The sequence below is a fragment of the Aristolochia californica genome, unplaced genomic scaffold (genome assembly GCF_029961685.1).
Source record: "Aristolochia californica isolate CCGP_79_NKW_82.1479 unplaced genomic scaffold, dmAriCali1.0.hap1 SCAF_4, whole genome shotgun sequence".
Classification (NCBI taxonomy): Eukaryota; Viridiplantae; Streptophyta; class Magnoliopsida; order Piperales; family Aristolochiaceae; genus Aristolochia; species Aristolochia californica.
This window is the reverse complement of record NW_027182103.1, coordinates 44,649,825-44,662,726: the sequence shown is the minus strand read 5'-3', so window position 1 is coordinate 44,662,726 and position 12,902 is coordinate 44,649,825. Positions and strand designations below refer to the sequence as shown.

The 12,902-nt window shown below is 41.7% G+C and overlaps 3 protein-coding genes across 7 annotated transcripts; 1 reads left to right on the top strand and 2 right to left on the bottom strand.

Annotated features, from left to right (window-relative positions):
• Window positions 1-1,335: 1,335 nt before the first annotated feature.
• On the top strand, window positions 1,336-5,912 carry LOC137962020 (beta-glucuronosyltransferase GlcAT14B-like). Of its 5 annotated transcripts, none has more exons than XM_068808716.1 (5): window positions 1,336-1,356; window positions 2,690-3,390; window positions 3,501-3,576; window positions 3,668-3,783; window positions 4,952-5,912. In XM_068808716.1, exons 2-5 carry the CDS (start codon window positions 2,778-2,780, stop codon window positions 5,452-5,454), a joined length of 1,308 nt encoding a protein of 435 aa, XP_068664817.1. In that variant the 5' UTR covers window positions 1,336-1,356; window positions 2,690-2,777; the 3' UTR covers window positions 5,455-5,912. The 5 variants fall into 5 exon arrangements, with proteins under 5 accessions (XP_068664817.1, XP_068664815.1, XP_068664813.1 ...); XM_068808714.1 differs by lacking the exon at window positions 1,336-1,356 and adding an exon at window positions 1,590-1,802; XM_068808712.1 differs by lacking the exon at window positions 1,336-1,356 and adding an exon at window positions 1,590-1,884.
• Window positions 5,913-6,377: 465 nt separating this feature from the next.
• LOC137962353 (serine/threonine/tyrosine-protein kinase HT1-like) lies at window positions 6,378-9,733 on the bottom strand. Its single transcript, XM_068809165.1, has 4 exons — window positions 8,104-9,733; window positions 7,348-7,803; window positions 6,654-6,910; window positions 6,378-6,557 (listed from the first exon to the last, which is right to left on the bottom strand). Exons 1-4 carry the CDS (start codon window positions 9,052-9,054, stop codon window positions 6,497-6,499), a joined length of 1,725 nt encoding a protein of 574 aa, XP_068665266.1. The 5' UTR covers window positions 9,055-9,733; the 3' UTR covers window positions 6,378-6,496.
• Window positions 9,734-11,686: 1,953 nt separating this feature from the next.
• LOC137963431 (non-classical arabinogalactan protein 31-like) lies at window positions 11,687-12,488 on the bottom strand. The gene is made up of 2 exons (XM_068810552.1): window positions 12,260-12,488; window positions 11,687-11,994 (listed from the first exon to the last, which is right to left on the bottom strand). Exons 1-2 carry the CDS (start codon window positions 12,486-12,488, stop codon window positions 11,687-11,689), a joined length of 537 nt encoding a protein of 178 aa, XP_068666653.1.
• Between the last annotated feature and the right edge of the window lie 414 nt (window positions 12,489-12,902).

Genomic DNA, 12,902 nt, shown 5'->3' with positions numbered 1-12,902 from the left:
ACCACGTTCAAGGGACTCTCCTATTAAATTGGAATTCACTCAAAATAAAAAATAAAAAAATATAGCGAAGTATAATGCTGCGATTGATCTCTTCAGTGAAACCGTTCATTCAGCCCATGTGGATGAATCCTAATTAGAGACCAAATCGCAATCTACATTTGTTTACGTTAATTTCAACCCCCCTTACTCCATGCCCGTAATCACATGCATGCAACCTTCTCTTGAGATCTCTGCTTTAAACTTTCTTCTGAAGTATGAATCACTCAAAACTTTCTGTGATTCTGGCATTCGAGTCGCTCTACTCTTCCAGATCACTTTCTTTCTTATTGAACTCCCAACCTTTGTATTGAATTCCCTTCCATTGGTTAGAACAAAAAGTTTTCGACCCAAGGACGAGTGCACGCATGGCCTACGAAGTATTCATCCAATTCCCTTTCTCTGCTTTCACGGGTCAATTTCTTCGAAGTTGCTGCTTGCTTCCTATCCAAATTAATTGCAATAAACCGTAAAGGAAACAGAGTATTTCCCCCCACGATGATTGACTTCTCGTCAACACCAGCCAACTAAGAAAACGAGAATCAGTGGGAAAGAATTTCTGTAGTAAAAGCATATGTGGAGACGATATCATGCGCCATGGAAGACGAATCTTGTTTGAGATTGAGGTTGACGCAATCTTCCTTTATAATCGGAAACCCATTCGTTCTCCTTTCTGACCGAGCAGCTCTCTAGGCGGATTTTGGCCGCGGATCACGTTACCTTGTTCTTCTTTCAGCGAACGTACGTTTTCTTGGGTACAGGAATGTGGACGAAGAAGGGAGAATGAATTTCAAAGTAAACGAGTCTCAATTGAGGTCATCGTAATCTATTTCAATGGAGAAAGACAGTACAGAGATGAACTGGGTCGTTTTTACCATTACTAACGCAGAATTACTCGTACACTTTGACGTATGATTTTCTGGCGGGGAGAAGATGAGTACTACTTTCATGGAACAGCGTACTGGGTGGTCAGACTAGAATTCACAAATCGCCATTCACGAAGCTGTCTGACTTTCTTGGGTGGGTACCTAACGTGTGGTCAATATCTGCATTTATACTCTTTAACAGAGTTAGTTGGATGCTAGCTTCTGATTTTTTCAGAACGTGTCTCGAAGCAAATCCCAATCGCTGGATTCTTTTTACTCAAACTGGATATCTTAATGGAGGTTACGACAAATCGATGAGGATTTACATATGGGTTTTGTCTAAAGAGAGTAAAAAAGACCTCCCACTTTCCTCTTCCCCGACTCCTCTAATATTCACTTGTTAGAGGCCAGCAATTCAGAGAAAACGAAATTCCCCATCGATCAATTGGTTGAGGTAAGAGGTAGGAGATCCCCGGTAAATCCTCCTCATGTCCATCTCTCTTCGGGTCTTTTTGTTAGATACACAGTCGATATCCTGTCTTTTATTCTGAAATAAACGTAGTGCCATATCTGTATATTGAAGTAGTTTTTAGCTGAAAGCGAAGACTGCGTATGTAGTGTGAACTTGTCGGAACCCCAGATCGTGCTATGCTGAAAAGTCAGTCAGGAATCGTGGACATCAAGAGAGGAAGAGAGGGATTGCGGAGGTGCTTATAAAATGAAATGAATTCCGTCTGTGCCGGTGGAAGCCTACCCAAATTCAGAAACGACCGCATTTTTCGAATTCCGTGCTCCTCTCATATTAGGAAACCGCTTCCCACGTTAAGTGGACTGATATCGCATTCCGCATCGCCTCTCTTTTCTCATTCTCCTCACGCCACAATCGATTGCCTCTGCCAGGTTTCCTCTCTCTCTCTTCTCTTTCACGTCCTGCCCTTGTTTCTCCACCTCCAGGTTCTTCTACACAGACGCCTAAATTTAGGTTATCCCTTTTTCTCTCTCTCTCTTTTTTTTTTGTTGCTTTTTTATCTTTATCTCTCGGGCTTCTGCTTGTTTGTTTGTTTGACAGTTTAAGGATCTGCAATCTGTGATGCTTGTGGAGGAACTCTTTTACCTTTGTATGTTGCAGATTTTCCTCTACCTTTCGTTTTACGATGTAATTCGTTTTTGTCATGTTGTATTTGTCTTATATGCATAGGGGTTTTAGATGGTTTTGTGGAGACTCGATTGTTTGTGATGGCATCATGTTGCTGCTCGTCTCTGATCAGATCTTTCGGCGTTATTTTTCGTTTACTTTTTACCCTTGGTGATCAGTTTTGGAATTCTTCTCATGCAATATGTGCTGGCTTGGTTTTTGAATTTTGTCTTCATCTGTTAGATTCTTGTTGGAGCTTTTGATATTTTCCTCTTGAAACCTTGCGCGCTGCTGGACTTTTCTTCTTTCCCATCGATTTTTTTGGTGCGGAGTGTTTAGCTGATGAAGAACCATTTTTGAGCTCTAAGCTTCTAATAAGTATGTCACTCTGTGATAGAACTATATGAGATTGTCCTATGCTTCATTCTAACCCCGCCTCCTTGTTGAGTTATCTCTGTTTCTTCGGATAGACAGAGAAACTTTCATGTTTATTTCCCTTTTCTTCATCAATTCCCTTCGACTGGCTACACAGTAATAAACTTCTCTACATTAACCGTTTTTTACTTTTTAGATATGTATACACTTCTGTTTGTTGTCTGCGGTTCATTAGATGATTCCTTAGATTCTTCTTCTCTCTGTTTTTTTTTGGCAGGCTTCAACAGTTACTTCTTGGCTGGATAACTGGAGGCAATAGTAATTTTGGATGGATTCAGGTGTTCGGTGAATTTTAAGCCAAAGCAATGTGGCAAAATGGACTTGAGTTCATGAAAACTTTTGTCTTGAAACTTTTTCACATGGAAAAGAAATGGGCAATCCATCTTATTGTAAGCTCTCTCATATGTGTTTTCCTTCTCGTGACCTCCTTTAGTATGGGTCTTGTGTCATCTTTACACTCCATCAACTCTATTTTCTCACTTTTTCCAACTCACCTACCCCAAAACCAGACAGGCCCTGTCTTCGTAGAGTCCAAAATATCATCTATACCACCCCCTCCTTCAGGCCCCTCTGTTCCTCATTTTGCTTATCTGGTCTCTGGTTCTAAAGGTGATTTAGAAAGACTGTGGAGGACATTACGTGCACTTTACCATCCTTTAAACCAATATATAGTTCATTTGGACTTGGAATCATCAGCTGCTGAGAGATTGGAACTGGCAGACCGATTGCAAAGGGATCCAATATATACTGAGGTTGGAAATGTACATATGATTAAAAAAGCAAATATGGTGACATACAGAGGGCCAACGATGGTTGCCAATACCCTCCATGCCTGTGCCATTCTTCTCAAGAAAAGCAAGGATTGGGACTGGTTTATAAATCTCAGTGCTTCTGACTATCCACTGGTTACACAGGATGGTAAGTGCTTGTCATTGTAACGGTTCATGTAGTATATCCATACACAGGCATGAAGTTTTTTAAATTAATATATTTTAGGTTCCTCTTTCTAAATTCATTTGTTGGTGCAGATCTTTTATACACTTTTTCAGACCTGCCAAAAAATCTGAATTTTATTGAGCACACAAGCGAACTGGGATGGAAGGAGTGAGTGACTTTACTATTGGTCTGCTCTGATCATCTAGTCTTCATTGACATGGTAAAAGATTAATGATCTGATTTTGGAAGTTTTCTGCAGGGACCAAAGAGCAAAGCCATTGATGATTGACCCTGGGCTTTATAAGTCCAAAAAGCAAGATCTTTTCTGGGTCACAGAGAAAAGGGAGCTTCCAACTTCTTTTAAATTGTTTACAGGTACTTAAACCTACTAACTATCAGGAATGTGATTTTTGAGTCTTTGATTTGTGTTTGTGTGTGGATGAGATAAAATTCTCTTGAAAACTTCACCTGAGCATGTAACTTCCAAACACAAGAGAGGTCAATCAGAAAAGTCTACTCAAATGTCACATATGTTGTTGCTAATCTTCCACGTTGGACCAATATAGTGTGATTATTAGGGAGCCATGAGGAGAACTGCATTTCCTGTATTTACACAAAGTTGTGAAAGAAATTCCTCGACTAGATGAGCTGTTCCTGAATTTAAGATACTTTTTTTTTTTTTTTGAAAAAGGTGATTTATTAGAAAGCAGCCAAAAGGCGACTACAAAGAGGAGGCGGGAATCAACACAATGAGAGATTGATGATTGACTCCCTCATTAGCTAGCCTATCACCTAAGCCATTAGCACTTCTTGTTTACATGAGACCAGTTGCAAAAAAGAGTAGATGCCTGGTTACGGACTTCTTCATATAATTCTAAAATATCCAGATTGTGATTTGATGATACAAACATAACAAAATTTTGCTGTCAACTCTTAAACTGAGTAGAGAATTATATTTTTCTCTGGAAAGGAATGAACGATCAAATAATAGCTGAAACATTTATAACCAGATTTAAAATTTGTTGTGTGCTGAAGTGGCATCTATGTTGTTTTCATGTCATGCTGGAAGAAGAATTCTCTGAACTCTTTGGTACCCTGAGCCCTTGTTATTGACATGCACTCTATTCAGCTTGCTTTGGCTCTTGCTCTGTTCTAAGTTGAGAAAATAGCCATGAAGAGCTTTAAAACAGAAGCACAGGAATGAACAACTTACATTGCTGCCCAGACCAAAACTATAAGAAAATGACCAACAGAAATGTTCAAATTGGTTTGTCTCTGGAAAAAACATGAATTATAGCTGATATATGCAATTATCTTTTTTTTTTTTTTTTTTTGTGGAGAGATGATATACACAATTACTTCCAATTATCTATTGACATTTTTCTCACTGAAATAGTTTATATTTAATTTACGTTTATCTTTTTGTCAATCTCTTTTTGAAACATCTGTTACTGATTTACAGCTAGTTGTCCTTTAAGCAATTGTATCTATCATTATTTGTTAATTATTTATATGTACTTTTTCCGTGGGATTCCAAATGCAGGTTCTGCATGGATGATTCTTTCCAGGAGATTTGTGGAATTCTTGGTATGGGGTTGGGATAACCTTCCAAGAACCCTCCTGATGTACTACACCAACTTTGTTTCCTCCCCAGAAGGCTATTTCCATACTGTTATTTGCAATGTTCCCGAATTTGCAGCGACGGCGGTGAATCATGACATGCACTACATTGCATGGGATGTTCCCCCTCAGCAACATCCTCACACCCTCTCAGTGAATGATATGGAAAAAATGATAGGAAGTAGTGCACCCTTTGCCCGCAAATTCCATACAAATGACCCGGTTTTGGACAGGATTGATTCAGAATTCCTAGGAAAGAAGAGTAACAATAGTTTTACACCCGGTGGTTGGTGCTCAGGGAAGCCATCATGTTCAAAGGTAGGGGACATAACCCGCTTGAGGCCTGGGGCTGGAGCCCGACGACTTCAAAGACTGATAGATAGGATTTACAGGTCGAGTAAGTTTCAAGAAAATCAATGTAAATAAAACCAAAAGACTGTAAACTGGAAAATTCTTAGTTGCAAGAAGTCATTGCATTGAAAGCACGAATTACAAAAGCAAGGAAAAGAATAAAAGAAGAAAGGGACTAGCTGGTCTCATTGGATGTTGGAACTACTTACATTCGGCATATTTGGGTGACTTTCGTAAAGAAAGGATGTATAAGTGAAGATCGGAATCAGGACAGCTGCGATGGTTACTTCAGAAAACATTTCCACGGTGAACCTACATTTTACTACTCACTACTTGTAAAGTCACTGTCGGGCAATCTGTCGGAAGAACAATGAAAGTCGTTAACATATTCTTCTGTCTTAGCACTGCGTTTATAGAAAAAAATTTCTTCAGTAATTGACAGTCTGTACAACTCTTTGTTGAACAGGAGGACATCGCTTAGATATTGAGACAGATATGTTGGTTCACGAGGGCAGAGAAATCTTATGGAAGTATAAAAGCAGTGGGTTTTCTTTGTCCTGTTGGTCTTCATTTACATTTTTGTAGGTTTCTATTTCTGCTGCCTGTAGCAGGCAACGCTGAAGCTTGAGTATAACACCTCCAATTTCTGCTGCCTGTAACTCCTCCAATTTACTCTGCTAAGGCCCAAAAGAAATAAGATTCTGGTTATTAGTTTTTTTGTAAGTAGATAATGGAACGGGAGTTGGGTGACTTAAATCTTTAGTTTGGAAGAGAAGTTCACCACCTTCTCCTTATAGCTGATGAAAAGGAGGTGCTTGCTTTACAATTAAATGCCTATTATCAACAGAATTCAGTTCAAAATTAATCAATTTGGTAAATTTCGTTGAGAAGCTAGTAAGATGACTGCAATTGTGATCAAACAGAGAACAAGAGGCGATTCAGTTGGATCAACTCAGCTTCTGCAAAGTCCTACTGCTATTTTACCGGCAATATCTACGGAATCAAAGAATTTCCTAGTTTCTCGAGGACGTGATACAGGATCATAAAGCTTTTACATGACGACTCCCTCTAACCAATACAAAGAAAACATCCACAGATGCTTTCGAGGGATGACAATCTACAAGTACGAATCCCTGGAGAGCTCCCGTCTACTCCCTGATAAGCAAAATCTTGCTTTCCTGTATGTTTCTTCAAAAATTGAATTTAATTACACAGCAAGGCCAAAGGCCTACTACACAAGAGATCACGAGAGAGCAGGGGTTATAATAAATTACCGAGTTGAATTATAAGGGTTCGCATGACCTCGGCTAAGTTTCTGAATCCAATGATTTATCCCCTTCTTGTGATCATGACCACTTGAATTAGGCACAAGTTCAAGAGCGCCACAACGAGTAAAGGAGGACCCAAATTGTTCTAGCACCTTCACGATCTGCCAAAACTCCGGTCTCTTCTCAGGGTTATGAGCCCAACATTGCTCGATCAGAGCTTGCAGAGCAGGCGGACAGTGTAGGGGGATTGGTGGCCTCAAATTCTGAAAAAGAAAAAAGAAAATTTTCTCCAAATTAGCACCCTTACTTTGCAGCAATGAGCTTACAAAGGAAAATCCCTCAGAAGCCTGAAAGAATTTATTCAACATGTGATGAAGAAAAACTGTTAGATTCCAACTTTGGCTACATTAACAATCTACAAGTATTCTTACCAGGGAATGTAGTGGAAGTAAATTCCTGGATTATTTATGAAGGAGAAAAGAAAAAAAGTTCCTATCAGTTCATATAAGCATGAAAGGATGACGTGCTGCCCACTTTCCTCATTCCATTACCTTGCTGAAATATATCCTGGTTCTATGGTTTTGGCATTTACAAGAAATAATCGCATGAACAAATCTATGCTACTTAATACAAATCCTAGGATAAGGTTAAAACGAAAAAAGCTAAATGGTAAAAAAATTTAATGAATTTTGAAGGATACCTTATTCACAACAGCAAAAGCAGCCTGGATGGGTGTCATCTCCTCATAAGGTATTGTACCTGCCACCAACTCCCACAAGAGAAGCCCAAAACTGTATACATCAACATTCCGGCTATAAGGCTTGTGCTTTATCATCTCTGGCGCCATCCATCTGTATGTCCCAGGATCCTCAGCCAGAGAATCACAGTACGCCTCTTCACAGGCAATTCCAAAGTCAGCTACTTTCAAGCAGAAGTTTTCATCAAATAAGATGTTCTCGGGCTTGAGGTCCCTATGAATAACCCCTTGCGAGTGAATATATTCCACACCTCGAGCAATATCAAGAGAGATTGCAATAAGTTTCTCTAAAGGGAGGGACTTCTGCTCAAGTTTATGCAAGAATGCCCTCAAGGAACCTCCTGCAAGATACTCTGTGATAATACAGAAAACAGGAGGTTTCCTGCAAGCTGCAACCAACTGCCACAAAAGAAACACCAAATAAGTTCTATCTTTGAGCATAACTGCATATAAAAGTACAAATTAGTAGATTTGAATTGGTCCAGAGATCATGAAAGCATCTTGGTTGAAAAGGAAAACAGAACTGGAGATAATCTAGCAGGTAACATAGAGCTAGAGAGTTGAGTTCATTAACCCATAATCGCCAGAAGCTTAAAAGAGCACAAAGCAAATCTAGAAATTGCAGTTAATTCAGACAGATACTAAAAAATCTCAAAAGATAGAGAAAAAGCCAGACAGGTTAGGAGAACAATGCATCACCTTTATCACATGTCTATGGTGGAGATGAGCCAGCAGGGTGACTTCTCTAGTGAACTGCTTCTCTAACCGAGCGGCCATGTCCCCATTTTCGTCATCATCTGGTACCCTTATCATTTTGACGGCAACCTGTTGATCCTTGTAAATCCCATGGTAAAGCCTACTATGCGCTCCAGAGGCAAATTTTAGCCCAAGAAACAATTTAGAGAGGTCAACAGTCCACTCATCTGTGCTATTCACAGCAGAAACTCGACCCCCTGCATGGTCAAAGTAACTGGCCCATGAAGACTCGTTTCTTGTTTTCGGTCTCTCAGAGATTTTCATGGACGAAAAGGTCTGCGTAGGACTAGAAGTTGATGAAGATAAAGAAAATGTCTGCGTAGGACTTGAACTTGAAGAAGATAAAGAATCAAATGAGTGTGATCCATGGGAACCTCTATGAAACAATCTTCCAATTATGCTCTTATCGGGTTCCTTTCTTCGGGGGCCAGGGGTGGAGAACCGCTTCCTCTCAGACCTAGCTTCTTTAAATGCCTCTGAAAGAGTAGTCTTTGGAGCTGGAGACACAGATCTCCGCCGTGTGCTGAGATCTTTCTTGGAATAACTTAAAACCTTCTGAGGAAGGGGGTCTATTTTAGGGGTGGAGACCCGCTTCCTCTCAGACCTAGCTTTTTTAAATGCCTCTGAAAGAGTAGTCTGCGGAACTGGAGGCACAGATCTCCGCCTTGCGCTAGGATCTTCCTTGGAATAACTAAAAACCTTCTGAGGAAGGGCGTCTATTTTTACTCTCCCAGAAGGTTGAACAATAGATGCAGACTTCGAAGCTCTGGGCTTCGATCCCAAATCGTCCTCAGCTTTCAGAGCAATTGGTAGAGATGGAATCCTATCCAACCGGTGGCAGACTGTATGTGAGTATTTGGCCCTCCTCACCCAGGAGCTGCTCTCTTCGTCCATCTTCAAATACAAAACACCCGCTTTCCCAGCAACGAGTTCAAGTTCAGAAGGCCTTAACAAGCAAAAACGGGAGCAAGAAAAGAAATTTCAAATATCCTACAGGTGAAGCTCATCCATCTTTCTTAACCAGTCAAAACACATCAAACCAGCTCCTACATTCTCCATAAGACCGCCACCACAGCAACATGAAAAAAAAAAGACTACCGCTCAAGAACTATCATGATTGTCCCTCAAAAGAATAGATGAAAAAAAACGAAAAACACAATGATTACCGCCAGCAAAATCAATTTGAAGAAAAAGGTTAAAGCTCAAGGAGCCCAAAAGAAAGAAAGTCGATCTTGTTTTTTCCAAATAAGAAAATTACAAAGAAGAAGGCCAGAAAAAAAAAAAAACCCCTAAACCTTCCCAATCTCCATCATTGAACCAAGAATAAATCCGCCGTAACTTCTGAAAACAAAGTAAGAAAACCAGAAAGAGAGTCAAAGAAATCGAGAAAGTCCGGACCTTGACCAGCACGAACAAACAGGAAAAAACACACTCCCACCATCAAGAAAGATCAAGTACGTTCATTCGTCTTCCCGTTCGCGTGCTTGCAATCATCACCAGAAACGGGGTTCTCTATAGGATCGTATCGCATACGTATCTCGTATAGCGTAGATTCCGTGGAGGCTATTGCCAAGTTGCCTTTTCTTCCGGGGCGCGAGATTGGACCCGACCTTTCAGAAAGTCAGACAAGAAAGGAGGAGGGGAATTGAGAAAGAGTCGAACTGTCGCTTTCAGAAATGCAATACGGATCTTTCCCATCAACGGCCGGGCGGTTGTGGAAAATCTCCGGTTACTCGTACCTGTTCGTACGTGCGGATGGCGGGTGCTCACCGACCCGTTCCATCCCCTTTCTGTTCCGCGCCAACGACGGACACTTCTACCTCCGATTACTGCGTAATGACAAAACCCCCCGACATCTCGACAACTAAATATGCAGTTCGTTGACCCCACGCTACGTGTGCCACGGCCACTAACTTTGTAACATAAAACAATACAGAAATTGTAAGCGTTAGGAGGCAGAGTCTCACAAAGAGAAGTTCTCCGTTACAGAGTGAGGTATGCGTCCAAGAACGCCAGTATTTAAGGACACAGCAGATAGTGGATACTAGGTACTGTTGCGCCCCTAGTATCGGTTGCAGAAGTTACAGACCCTTGTATTCAGAGGATGTGACCTGTTCCTGAAAACATAAACACGACTGCACCGCCGGTTCATGTGACCGGAAAGCTGGAGTGTACGTTACACAGTTTGCATGTGAGCGACACGACAGGACTCGTAGTTGCAGAGGAGTCTGAGAGAAGGAAGACGAAAGTAATTTTACCACGTTAAAAGCAATTCTCGTACTGAGTTGGTAATGGAAGATTTTTTTTTTTTTTTTGGAGTAGGCTACAGGTGAGAGAGATTAGATCCATCGCCCACGGAGCCACAAGGTGCACGCACAGAAAGTGACATTTTTTTTTTTTTCAAATTCCACAGTTGTGTGCTCTGAGAGTCCTTGAATAGTATGAGGCCGTGACCCGAATCAAGCGTTAGCTCGTGAACATTATTCTCCAGCAGAAATCGTTCGGCTCACACGGGAAGCATAAGGGGGTGTTGGCTCCGTGAGGCAGAAAAGGGAGCTAACGCTTTCAGAAAGAAGAAAACAATCTAGCAACTTTTTTCTGGGGGTTAATTCTCATTGATTTGGTCATAAAGCTCGGCCAATGCCAACTGTCTTGGGTTTGTTCTTGAAGAACCAGAAAAATCTGAGAGGACAAGTGGGTTGACTACCTCTTTGTGATTTTTGGTGGCGAAATCTCCAAAGTCTGAAAGACCAGAGGGGTTGTCGCCATGTAGAAAGCTTGCATCTATAAAGAAAGAAAACTCCTCGGCAGTAAAGAAATAGAAGAATTCTCCGTTTCTGCGTTCTGAGAGTCTTGATCCGTTTCAAATTCAAATTGGGAGTTTTGCTAGTTGCGTGCTTGTCGTGTCTTCTTCACCAGAATGGTACAGAAGTTATGTAAACGACGCGGGGGGTCATCGTCTGCAGTCCCCGACGGTGCAGATGGAAGTGAAGGACGGTCACGGCATGACCACCAGCTACAAGTACGACTACGAACCGAAAGTGGAAGATGACTTTGAACGTGTGATTTCTCTGTGAAACTTGGCTTACGGAAATGTCAAACTGCAACAATAAGAATGTGCCCCAATTGGACCCGGTCTAACCAATGCTCGATCCCGTCTAATCTAATTGGAACAAAATTAATCATTTTACCGGTTTGATGGGCAGAATGGCTCCCCTTTAATCATGAAAGGGTCCTTGTTTGTTTAATTAATTACCTGAGTAGTTGTTTAATTAGCCTGCATGTTTCAGATTTTCTCCACGAAGACAAGATCATAACGTCCAGGAAATAGATTCATATTATTCTGTTACAACTGAAGTGACTCCTCTTCTGGGAGTAACGCCTAACACATACATCAACTCACTGCAGCATTCTTGTTGTCTGACTGCCTATTTCTCTTTCCAACTTCTACGATTTACCAGACACTGGGTAACAAGGCTAATCATAAGCTGATGCAATGCCAAAAGAGAGAGAGAGTGATCGGAGGTTAGTGGACACAGGCAGTTTTATTAGAGGGAGCAAATGCGAGGGGCCCAGAAGTGTAGAGGAAAACAGGCTTGGTTCCTCTGAAAAAAACTTTGCGGAAAATGAGGCGGGCACCCTTTATACCTCCGTTGATGTTGGTTGGCTCCTTGCAGAACGCCGACGGGGAAGAGGCGAGGAACACCCTGCACTTGTGAACACCGTAGCTCGACACTTTGGCGGCATTGATGAGGAAATACCCGTTTTTATCTGTTTTGCCCACAGACGTAACTGGATGCTTGGTGCTGTTGCACTCGAGCTTCGCCACCGCGCCTGCAACTCCAATATTACCAAAACAATTCAGATTAAAATGCAGAAACTCGACAAAGACGGAAGTAAAAAACACAGACACAGAAAAAAAAAAACATCCATGCATGGTTCAAATGGACGTTGGCATTGTTCTACAGAAGCTGCAAGCCGTCCATTTTGGGAGACACTAGACGCATGCGAGCTTCTTATTCTCATAAACATTCCATTGGATTTGTAAAGCACGCCTTCCAGACATGCATAAACGTACTGGCGTTGAGTCACGACTCACCAGCCAGAGGAGTGGCGCCGAAAAGGGTATCAATCCCTGGAAATTTGCACGACTTGCAGTAAATAACACCCTCCACCGCAACTAAGCTGCGGGTTGGAAATGGGGCCTTAGAGGGGGCAAGTTTCTGAACCTCTGCCCCAAGACTCTCAACTCCAGGCCCTATTATCGCAAACACCAAAATCCAGACAGATACGAAGTTCTTCAGCGAACACAGAGCAAAGCCAGCCATTTTTCCTAATCTTTCCTCTCCCGGCGTAACCGATAAGAAGATAAAGAAGACACGTTCAAGCAGGTCCCCAACGCTGGGTATTTGTAGGAGTTCCAAGACGGGATGCTCGGCGGTTTTGGGTGATCGATGTGATTTTTTTTAAAAAGCTCTTGAGTGGATTGCCGCGTGAGAGCGCCGAGGCAAGGCTGCGAGATTGGTGCACTTGGTGGTGTTGGGATTTGGCCTCTCGGGTGTTTCAAAATTTTGTTGGAATGGACGACAGAGATGGACAAGTGGTGAACTGCATACACATGCAAGGATTGGAAATTTGCACAGCTCGCAAGGGATGCGTAGAAGTTTCCGATGGATGTCTAGTAACAGAGGTAGTGATATCATGAGATATCACATATCTGGGAAGAGTATTTAATTGCAGAT

What these genes read in the sequence shown, in the direction of transcription:
- LOC137962020 (XM_068808716.1), top strand. Translation starts at nt 2,778, where the DNA reads ATGTGGCAAAATGGACTTGAGTTCATGAAAACTTTTGTCTTGAAACTT. An exon ending in TCCACTGGTTACACAGGATG is followed by an intron (nt 3,391 to 3,500) that starts GTAAGTGCTTGT and finishes TTGTTGGTGCAG; the next exon opens with ATCTTTTATACACTTTTTCA. An exon ending in TTCTTTTAAATTGTTTACAG is followed by an intron (nt 3,784 to 4,951) that starts GTACTTAAACCT and finishes TTCCAAATGCAG; the next exon opens with GTTCTGCATGGATGATTCTT.
- LOC137962353 (XM_068809165.1), bottom strand. Translation starts at nt 9,054, where the DNA reads ATGGACGAAGAGAGCAGCTCCTGGGTGAGGAGGGCCAAATACTCACAT. An exon ending in ACCATAGACATGTGATAAAG is followed by an intron (nt 7,804 to 8,103) that starts GTGATGCATTGT and finishes CTTTTGTGGCAG; the next exon opens with TTGGTTGCAGCTTGCAGGAA. An exon ending in AACCCTTATAATTCAACTCG is followed by an intron (nt 6,558 to 6,653) that starts GTAATTTATTAT and finishes AGAAACATACAG; the next exon opens with GAAAGCAAGATTTTGCTTAT.
- LOC137963431 (XM_068810552.1), bottom strand. Translation starts at nt 12,488, where the DNA reads ATGGCTGGCTTTGCTCTGTGTTCGCTGAAGAACTTCGTATCTGTCTGG. An exon ending in CGGCGCCACTCCTCTGGCTG is followed by an intron (nt 11,995 to 12,259) that starts GTGAGTCGTGAC and finishes TTGGAGTTGCAG; the next exon opens with GCGCGGTGGCGAAGCTCGAG.